General features: G+C 39.7%; 1 protein-coding gene across 1 annotated transcript in view; it reads left to right on the top strand.

The window, feature by feature from the left end:
• Positions 1 to 11,646, top strand: part of iars1 (isoleucyl-tRNA synthetase 1) — a 103,588-nt gene that overhangs the window by 24,118 nt on the left and 67,824 nt on the right. Inside the window, exons 4-7 of the mRNA XM_039770865.1 lie at positions 3,272 to 3,391; positions 3,835 to 3,917; positions 4,270 to 4,387; positions 4,469 to 4,616. Of these exons, the coding sequence (XP_039626799.1) occupies positions 3,272 to 3,391; positions 3,835 to 3,917; positions 4,270 to 4,387; positions 4,469 to 4,616 (469 nt within the window). The remainder of the gene's footprint in view (positions 1 to 3,271; positions 3,392 to 3,834; positions 3,918 to 4,269; positions 4,388 to 4,468; positions 4,617 to 11,646) is intronic.

An 11,646-nucleotide genomic window follows, 5' to 3' on the forward strand; every position in this document is an offset into this window, starting at 1 on the left:
TGAGAAGGAAAACTGTTTAAATAAAGAGCTGGGAAGGTGAATGGACAGAAGCAGCCAGCGGTACAGCAAGGAAGACTCCGTAATAAGGATGGTTGGGTGCACGTAGAAGGTGTAACAATAGGATTGTTAAGCCTTATGATAATGTTCCCGCACGGAGGGTTTAGAGAGATGCACCATGAGAAGTATAGAATAGGGAACCCTGTGTGACTGTCCTGCTGTTCTCCTTCGACAGTTCTGTGGCTCTGCATATTTGTATGCACCTCTCTAAACTTGCATCACTGGTTCTGCACACAATTCGGTCATGTATAAGGGAACTTTTAATCTCCCCGAAATTGCATGTGCCTGCTAACACTCTCAGATCTGTGACGTAGTCGTCTATATTTTCTCCCCTTGCCTGATTTCTTGAAAAAAATCTGTACCTCTCTACAGTTTCGTTTATTTTCGGGTTGTAATGTTCATCAAATTTACATATCATCAAGTTCATGGTTAACTCATCAGGTCTTACATCACCGGTCAGCGCCTGACACAATTCTCTGCCACTCTCTCCAATAAGATAACAGAATAATCTGACCTTAGTGTTTTCCTCTTCCTCCGGCATTGCTAGTTCAGTGAATAATCTGAACTCGTCCTTCCATGTTCTCCATGACTTTGCCAGGTCTTTAGCATCGAGGCTTAATGTCAACGGCGGTCTCAGACCCTCCATTTTCCTTTCGTGTGAGCATCTCCGCGTCCTGAACTTTTAACAGCAAACTGGCGTGACTTTCGGCGCAGTTCCATCGCCTACGCTGCCACCATGTTTCTCTCGCGAGATTATTAAAAGGCACAAACTCACGCTTCCAGTTTATGTCTGTTTATTTCACAGTAGTTCAAGCCAGAACAAAGTCAGTTCATGTGAGCCGCTCGGAGTACATGCATCGAAGCTTCTCAGCCATGCTTGTGCTATCTAGTGTGACCTATCTCGCGAATATCGTATTCGTCTTGGGCATGACAAACTCCAGCGGCAGTGTGTCAATGAACCTAATTTAGAGTTAAGCTTTACACCGTGCTTTCCTATTCGTTTGCATAAGCACAGTCCTTCACCAGCAATTTTAACTCCGTTACAGCAATTTTAACTCAGCAACAAAGTGATCAAAAGTCTTGTTTATACCCCGCATCTTCTCATTATGCTTGTATCTCGCGAATATCGCATTCGTCATAGGCATGTCAAACGCCAGCAGCAGCCTGTCTATGAACTTCATTTAAACTTAAGGTCAGTTGGTTGTTACATCACACACTGCATGCACGGGTTTACCTTTCCCAGTCCTGCAAAGTCAGTTCACGTGAGCCGCTCAGAGTATATGCATCGAAGGTTCTCAGCTGTACTTGTGCTATGTTGTGCAGTCTTGTGATGTCCACGGCTTTATTTAATGTTAGCCAAGACCCGGCACTTAAAAGTTTCTCTCGCACTTTCTCCGAGTTTGTGCCTGACCATCTCATCTTCATTTGCATAAGAACAGTCCTTCAGCCGCGAATATTTCGCAGCAGCGTGTCTATTGGATAGCTGCTGACGGACGGCCTTATATGGGCAGGCACAACTCCACCTCACTTGGCGACTGAGCTGCAGGCTATAGCTGTATATATGGACGAAAGCAGGTTCCAGTTATGACCATTACGCGTAGAATTTCGAAATCAAATAAGTTAAGTATTCACAGCCATTGCTCAATACTTTGTCGATGCATCTTTGGCATCAATTACAGCCTCAAGTCTTTTTGAATCTGATGCCACAAGCTTGGCACACCTATCCTTGGCCAGTTTCGCCCATTCCTCTTTGCAGCACCTCTCAAGCTCCATCAGGTTGGATGGAAAGCATCGGTGCACAGCCATTTTAAGATCTCTCGAGAGATGTTCATTCGGATTCAAGTCTGGGCTCTGGCTGTGCCACTCAAGGACATTCACAGAGTTGTCCTGAAGCCACTCTTTTGATATCTTGGCTGTGTGCTTAGGGTCGTTGACCTGCTGAAAGATGAACCATCACCCCAATCTGAGGTCAAGAGCGCTCTGGAGCAGGTTTTCATCCAGGATGTCTCTGTAAATTGCTGCAGTCATCTTTCCCTTTATCCTGACTAGTCTCCCAGTTCCTGCGCTGAAAACATCCCACAGCATGATGCTGCCACCACCATGCTTCACTGTAGGGATGGTATTGGCCTGGTGATGAACGGTGCCTGGTTTCCTCCAAACGTGACGCCTGGCATTCACACCAAAAAATTCAATCTTTGTCTCATCAGACCAGAGAATTTTGTTTGTTGAGTCCTTCAGGTGCCTTTTGGCAAACTTCAGGCGGGCTGCCATGTGCCTTTTACTAAGGAGTGGCTTCTGTCTGGCCACTCTATCATACAGGCCTGATTGTTGGATTGCTGCAGAGATGGTTGTCCTTCTGGAAGGTTCTCCTCTCTCCACAGAAGACCTCTGGAGCTCTGACAGAGTGACCATCGGATTCTTGGTCACCTCCTGACTAAGGCCCTTCTCCCCTGATCGCTCAGTTTAGATGGCCGGCTAGCTCTAGGAAGAGTCCTGGTGGTTTCGAACTTCTTGCACTTACGGATGATGGAGGCAACTGTGCTCATTGGGACCTTCAAAGCAGCAGAAATTTTTCTTTGACCTTCCCCATATTTGTGCCTTGAGACAATCCTGCCTTGGAGGTCTACAGACAATTTTTTTGCTTGGTTTGTGCTCTGACATGAACTGTCAACTGTGGGACCTTATATAGACAGGTGTGTGCCTTTCCAAATCATGTCCAATCAACTGAATTTACCACAGGTGGATTCCAATTAAGTTGCAGAAACATCTCAAGGATGATCAGGGGAAACAGGATGCACCTGAGAGATAGAGATAATATATATCTATATCTCTCGGAGAGAGAGAGAGAATTTATTTTACTCATACATACACACATATATATTTATATGTATTCTATACACACAGTACATATGTTGTCCTTCATGTTTATGTCACAATCTTACAAAATCTTGTCATCATTGAAATTATTACCATTATTGTTGTAAGTTATATATCACACACCTCTAATGGGGAAGTCTTTGGAAAATTTTTTACCATACTTCATGCTTCTGTGACTATTAAATGAGTCAAAGTAACTTCTTTGACATGAAATGATGGAACCATAGATCTCACTCTTACTGACCATTATGTTGATGCTCGGTTTTTTGCAGTTGCATGCTAATTACCCAAATGCTAATTAAATTAAATTTGTAAATGGTTTTTAAAACTCTTTCAGGAGTATGAAATAGACAAAACTCTGGGGATCAGAGGACCTGACGATGTAGCCAAAATGGGAATTGCAGAATATAACCGACAGTGTCGAAATATTGTGATGAGATATGCCGGAGAGTGGGAGGTATGTTGGTCTGTGTCTCTGGTGCTGGATGTGATTCCTTTTTCATTTTCTTTTGTTAACTTGTGGCCCATTTCCACCTGTATGTGCAGTAAGCTGCTGCTTGATTCTGTAAAACCAGCTTTCTACTTAGATGTCTTATCAAGCAAGTCTGTGTTCTCTTGATTAGTGTCATGTTTAATTTTTGCTCTTTCTTCATCATGTAAAGCACATTTAGCTACATTGTTTGTATGAAAATGTGCTATATAAAATAAATGTTGTTGTTATCTTGCTGTATCACATACTGATACTGGCCTCAGATTAGGATTTCATTTACTGGTAAACATTAATGCCTGGAGTACTGTTGCAAGTAAATTTGTTGTATTATAGCTACAGGAATATTTTTTGTTTTTTTGGGGGGTGGGGGGGTGACAATTGTTTCAGTGTTTTTCTTTTCTTTCCTGCAGGCAAGTGTCACTAGGCTTGGGCGGTGGATTGACTTTAAGAATGATTACAAAACTCTCTATCCTTGGTTTATGGAATCCGTGTGGTAAGCACCTATTTTATTAGATTTGGGAACAAAGAAAAATGGTGGTGTTTAAGGGAGCTGTCACTCACTTCTTTTGAGTTTATCTGAATATGTTGGTGCTTATTCTGCCTTCCAGGCAACTTCATACAGTACTGTATATGTTTGATATATTTACTATAGGAAGACAGAGAAATTATTAAACTGATTAATGCTATATATTTGGATAAGGGTATTTTGTCAGCCAAAAGTTGGTACAATGATTATGAAAGACAAACTAGGGCAATTGCTGTGTGTGACTTTGCTACATTCCATAGAGTTTAGATCGTGTTCTTCCCTGAGAACATGTCCTTTTGTATTTTCTCTCATCCATCAGGTGGGTTTTCAAGCAACTGTATGACAAAGGCTTTGTTTACAGAGGTGTGAAAGTTATGCCTTTTTCAACTGCATGTAATACTCCACTTTCAAACTTTGAGTCTCATCAGAACTACAAGGTAACTATAGCCTCTTTGACTTTGGTGTTTTATTTTGCTTGGCTTTTACATTGTACTAACCTCCATGTGACCCTCTACTAGGATGTTCAGGATCCCTCAGTTATAGTGAGTTTTCCTTTACTGGAGGATCAGAACATTAGTCTCATCGCTTGGACCACCACTCCATGGACTTTACCTAGTAACTTGGCTCTGTGTGTCAACCCAGACTTGATTTATGTTCGTGTCAAAGGTAATGTTTGTTTTTTTCAAAGTGTTAGTCCTTTTAAGTGATAGTGTAGTCTTTCATATCAATACATGCCTTAGAAGGAAGAAACGACAGGCTCATTGGAGTAAGTGGCTGTGGGTTGTTCTGGTTTTCCCCTTGAGAAAGATTCCTCAAGATTAGTGACAGTAATAGGAGGCCACTAGTCTTTAAATAACAAAGTAAACCAAACATAGCAATGTAGGTGTACCTGTGCAACAACATTCTAGCCCTCTGACAGAACAAATGATGGTTGTAGAATCTAATAGAACATTTGAAAGGTTTAGATAACAACAGGCCATTGAGCTTAACACATGCCAGTCCAAATTAGGGAACTTCAAAACTTAGCTTTATATTATTTTGAATTAAAGTCCTGCTGTCTACTACACTATTTGGTAACTTGTTCCGTGTAAATAAGAATCTCTGTGTGAAGAAAAACTTCCTAATGTTTGTGAGAAATTTACTTTTAATAAGTTTCCAAGTGCATCTTAGTGTTCTTGTTGAACTCATTTTGAAGTAGAAGTCTCAATCCACTGCACTGATTCCTTTTATAATTTTTAACACCTCAATCATATTGCCTCTTAGTCTCCTTTTGCTCAAACTTTAAAGGCTCAGCTGTTTTAGGCTTTCCTCATAACACATCCCCAGTGCATTATAAAGCTTAAGCATAACCTTTGACTTATCTGTACACAACGTACTATATAACCTAAAATTCTGTTAGCCTTAATGGCTTCTGAACATGGTCTGGAAGTTGATAGTGTCAAGTCTACTATGACTCCTAAATCCACATAAGGTGAACTTCTATTAGTTTCACTTGACCCTAGTGGTTCAATCTCATCCACACACTCAATTCTATCTTGGTTATTACAATTTACTAAATCTAGATGGGCTTTTTTCCTGCATTGGTACTTAAACATACTGGGTTAAAAAACAGATTACTGATTACGTCTGTAAACTCCTGTTTCCTGTACCAACTGTTTACAAAGTTAGCCCAGTTAATATTTAGGTAGTTAAAATACCTCCCTGTAGATTTGCTTTTTGATTATTTTTTTTGGGTAGGGCTATAGCACACTCCTAAAATAAGTCATCTTTCCTTAATGCTTTCCAGACACCCTAAATAAGATGTGGCTCATCATCCAAGTGAAGAATTCTTCTTTACATAAATGACAATCCATACCACCACCTTCTGCTCTGTCTGTCCTTCCTAAAAATGTGTACCCATCTATGAGATATTCATCCCCTTCTTTGATATTTAGCCAGGTTTCTATTATTGCTATAATGTCATAATTATGCACAGATACACACAACTCCAACTGCCTTGCTTTATTTTGATACTTCTTGAAATAAGGCAAGCTATTTTTAATGTCTTACCTATTTTACATTTTCACTTAAACTTTGGGTTAGTTAATATGTTACTATTCATATTTGTTTTTACACCATTGTTCGTCTCCTCGTGTATAGTTCTAAACCTGGCCTGTCTTAAACTCCCTATACCCCCCATTATTTCCTAGTCACCCCCCATTCTCTAGTTTAAAAAAAAATCCCGAACTAACTTACTTTCACCTCTCTAACACATTGGTGCTTTGGTCCACATGCAACTTATTACAGTGGAACAGGTCCCATTTGTTTAAAAAGGAATCCCCCCCGTCTCCTTAAATCTATACTCTTTTATCCTACTCCCAGATTTTAGCCACATGTTAAGCCTTCTAATCTTCTCAGTCTTACCTGGACTAGCGTGTGGCACTGATAGAACATTGGAGGAGACTAACTTGTCATATTTGCTTCTCTGCCTGGCACCTACCTGCACTTCAGAACTGACAGGCTACCCTTAGGTATGTAATTTGCTCCAACATGGACAATGAAATCTTAATCCACTCCCATTCTGGTCAAATGCCTGACAGTCTTTCCTAGGAAGTCTCCCAACTGTATTCCTGGAAGGCAACACAGTGTTTGAGACTCTGTCTCTAGAGCAAACTTGTGCTTCCATCCCCCTAATCTTTGAGTCCCTAACATTCATGACTCTCTCTTTCTGAGGACTGGTTTATAGATGGCCCATTGTGACTCCTCATACCTGCCCAGCACCTCAGAGTCTTCAGAGACACCATCCAGCTACTCAGTAACCTTAAAATGTCTGGTAGTTGAGTCATGGCAACTGGACTTTTTTTCTTGTTAGGTAGATACATTTCACTGCTCATCCAAGGAGCTTCTTCAGTCTGAAGAATGTTGTTGGAGACCACATATTTATCCTCCAGGTTAACTTCACTTCACACCTGCCCTGAATAGGCTCGTTGAGTAAAACAAAGGAAGGGGAAGGTGTGGGTAGATGCAACAGTCACACCTTTTAGCAGCCTCTCCTACCCCCATAGAGTGGGTCGTAAAGAGTTGTCCACCTGGTGGAAGTGTGAATTGGGCCTGATTTTCCTGTGGATGGATGAAAGGGCAGCATGATAAATTGAAGAAAGGTTATGCCTAAGGCCTCCATCTCTATTGAGTGAGGGGTTGTTGATTTGCACATGCAAAGCTTCCGTCGCCCCTCTCTTAAACCACTTGTCTTCTCTATCCAATATCTGGATGTTAATGTCCTCAAATTAGTGTCCTTTGTCCTTCAAATGGTCCTTCAAGGTAGCTGATTCCGGCCCTGAAGTGTTACTCCTTCTGTGCTTGGCCATCCTCCTGTGTAGTGGCTGTTTGGTCTCTCCAATGTACAGTTCAGGGCACTCTTCGTTGCATATATTACTTTGTTCTTCTTCTGTTTTGGTATCTGGTCTTTGGGGTGGACGAGTCTCTGTCCCAAGGTGTTTGTGGGTTTGAAGTGAACAGGTTTGTGGTGTTTTCCAAAAATCCTTTTTAGCTTTTCAGACACATCAGCCATAAATGGAATAACCAGGTTCTTCCGTTCGTCCTGGGAGTCGGACTGTTCCATTGTCCTTTTTCTGGAACAGGATCCTACCTTGTTAAAGGCCCACTTGGGATATCCACCGGTCTTAAGGGCTGTCTTCAGATGTCTGTTTTCCTTCTTCTTAGCTTCTGTGGAAGTGTGGATGTTCTCTGCTCTGTGGCGTAGAGTCCTGATAACACCCAGTTTGTTTGACATTTTCAAGGTTGATGTGTCTGGACAATGTATACCATTTGCCTTATGTTTTATGACTTGTGACCCACCTATCTCTACTTGTCTGGCCTGGAAAGTTTTAGATAGTGTGCATCTCTAAGGTGGCACAGAAAATAAACACCCTTGTCACGTCCTCCAATTCTCTTCTACAGCACAGGCCAATCAACTCCTCCTCCAGTTCAGCGACCCTGAATTCGAGGTTATGGATCAGCTGGCTTCTCCTGTAGACATTGTTTTCAGGAAGGTCTGACTTCTCCAAGCCATTCTCCAAAAGTCCAACATCCAACAGGACTTGCATTGCACTTCACATTCACATTCATTACTAAAATTTGGCTTTGGATTACTAAACTGTAATTCTTTTTGTTTAAACATAAATGGTTTAACTTAAATTAATTGAATAAAAAACTACTATAGTTATTTAACACCTTCTGGCCCTTTAAACTCCTCTAATACTCTCCCACTTGACTGCTCTTTGTTTTTATTTGAAGTTATTAAACTTGACTTTTTCTTGTCTGTTTTCCTAATTTTGTGTCCTACTTATTACTTCCTTACTTTGAAACTCTGCACTTAAACTGTTTTTGTTTCTTCTAATTAGCAAATCCTTATGCTGTCACCCTCTTAATTGCACTAGCTTTCCTAACCACTATGAACTGTTTTATCAAGTAAATCTTTTTTACATCCTACTTCCTTCTTACTGAGAAACTCACTAAATGATATCAGCCCATAGTTGTTTTCTTGTTTACCTGTCTGTTACTGTTACTGTTAAATGTTACTTTTCGAGTGCTAAATGGTGCCCTGTCCAGTTATTCATTGTATGCTTTAAATTTCTCCTTCTCAGGAATCGCTGTTACTTTAACTATTCAATGCTACAATGCTGCTTATCTGTAATAATAAAAGGCAAAGCCCTCACTGACTGACTCACTCACTCACTCATCACTAATTCTCCAACTTCCCGTGTAGGTAGAAGGCTGAAATTTGGCAGGCTCATTCCTTACAGCTTACTTACAAAAATTGGGCAGGTTTCATTCGAAATTCTACGCGTAATGGTCATAACTGGAACCTATTTTTCTCCATATACTGTAATGGACTTCAGCTCGATGGCCGTGGGGGGCGGAGTTGCGTGCCACATCATTACGCCTCCCACGTAATCACGTGAACTGACTGTGAACGCAGTACATAGAAAACAAGGAAGAGCTCCAAAGAGCGCTGAAGAAAAACGCATACAAGCTTATTCATAAGTGCAGCTACAGTGGAAACAAAGCACAGTGTTAACCGTAAGTTTAAATTAAGTTTATGGACACGCTTCCGCTGCCGTTTGTCATGCCTTCGTCGAATACTTTATTTGCGAGATACAAGTTTAATGAGAAGACACGAGGTATAAACGAGACTTTGGATCACTTTGTAAAATTGCTGTAGCGAGAAACTTTTAAGTGCCAGGTCTTAGCTAACATTAAATAAAGCCGTGGACATCGCAACATCACACGAGAGCAGCTCACGTGAACTGACTGAGCATAGTCGGTGATCACTTCCATGCATCAAACCTGTTCAAAAAACGCATTACACAATTGACAAGGTAGGAAAAGAATATGCTCCGAGCTGAGTTCCACCGCTAACGCGGTCTTGCGGAAGCAACTTCGTCATGCTGCCACCAAATACTCACAGAAAAATCCACAAGTTATTACACACGCTGTCTCTAGAGTTTCTCCACACTCAATGTATTCCTCGCATCCCCGTTATACCCTCTGATCTCCCATTTCAATTCAAATGCCTCAAATTTCCAGTAAGGCTCTGCTTCGCGATGACAAGTAATAAGTCTCAGGGACAGACCCTACAAAAGGTTGCCATTGATTTGAGGCAACATTGCTTTTCTCCTGGACAACTATACGTTGCATTCTCAAGAGTAAGCTCAGTGCACAGCTTGGTCATATTACAACTGGAGTGCTGAACTGACTATGTGGTATACAAAGAGATCCTTAACAGATAGTTATTGGTATATTTTCCCTCAGTTTAAAAGGTTTTCTTTTCTTCTTAATAAAAATTTAAAAGCAGTACTTCCTTGCTGCGAAGTGCGGGGATTTTGCTATATACAGTATATATATGTAGATATGTAGTATGTATGTATGTATGTATGTATATATGTATGTATGTATATATGTATGTATATATATATATATATATATATATATATATATATATATATATATATATATATATATATATATATATATATATATATATATATATATATATATATATATATATATATATATATATATATATATATATATATATATATATATATATATATATATATATGTATATATATGTATATATATGTATATATATATATATATGTATATATATATATATATATATATATATATATATATATATGTATATATGTATATGTATATATGTGTGTATATGTATATATATATATATGTGTATATATATATGTATATATGTATATGTATATATGTATGTATATATATATACACCCCGATTACATACTCTCAAATAGACAAACCACATGCCGTGGCGCAATGGTAGAGGCTTTGCCTTTAGCGCCGACGTCCGAGGTTCGATTCCCGAGAGGGTGCACTGAGTATGTATCGCGCTTCCGATTCATTTTACCCTTGCATCCCCTTGGTTTGAGACGTATGAAAAATATGCGGTTAACAGAAAGACAGATCACCAATTGAAGCTTTATGAATAATGGATACAAAGCGCATTCCTAAGACTGATTGGAGGCAAATTTCATTTCAAAAGACTACCCGACGGAAGCCTTGATAAAGGCGTGGTTTTGTACAAACTGTCCAAATACGAACCTGATTGAAAGAAATTATAATCAAATCCTTGATGACGGCAACACTCATAACGGTCACAAAACTATTACATTCACAATCATGTTATTTTTAAAATGTGTCCTTTTCTTAGCAGAAGAAAGAAGAAGAAAAACTGCACTTTATGTTGAAATTTTTGTTGTTATTATTTAAAGACAATACCATTCTGAAAATATGTAGATATATATATATATGTATGTAGATATATATATATATATGTATGTAGATATATATATATATATTGTATATGTATGTATATATATGTATATATGTATATATCTATGTATCTATGTATATATATATATATATATATATATATATATATATATATATATATATGTATGTGTATATGTATGTATATACAGTGGAACCTCGGTTTACGAGTAACTTGGTTTACGAGTGTTTTACAAATTTGTAATAAATTTTGACTTGATAAACGAGCGATGTCTTGCAATACGAGTATTATTGATACACTTTGTCTGCTGAGCGTTATGTGATTACAACTGAGCTGATGGTTCTTCTCTTTCTTCTTATCTCGCTCGCTCACTCGCCCAGCGCATCTCTCTGTCTCTCTCATCTCGCTCCCCTTGCGCTCTCTCTCGCCCAGCACGTGTCTCTCTCTCTCTCTCTCTCTCTCTCTCATCTCGCTCGCCCAGCGCGTCTCTCTCTCTCTCTCCTTATCTCGCTCTCCCAGCGCATCTCTCTCTCTCTCTCTCTGTCTGGCAATTGTCTCCTATTCTCCGTCTGAGTCTGTGTGCCTCACTCATATAGTCACATCTGTGTACTACAGCATTGTGACTGTGTCTGTGTGCGCTTTGAAGTGCGAGTCCCCGTCTTGCTCCCCAAAACACGAAGCTGAGTCTCAGTACAGTGATCCCTCGCTATATCGCGCTTCGACTTTCGCGGCTTCACTCCATCGCGAATTTTAAATGTAAGCATATCTAAATATATATCACAGATTTTTCGCTGGTTCGCGGATTTCTGCGGACAATGGGTCTTTTAATTTATGGTACATGCTTCCTCAGTTTGTTTGCCCAGTTGATTTCATACAAGGGACGCTATTGGC

Source organism: Polypterus senegalus, chromosome 12 (assembly GCF_016835505.1).
Source record: "Polypterus senegalus isolate Bchr_013 chromosome 12, ASM1683550v1, whole genome shotgun sequence".
In the NCBI taxonomy this organism is placed as follows: Eukaryota; Metazoa; Chordata; class Cladistia; order Polypteriformes; family Polypteridae; genus Polypterus; species Polypterus senegalus.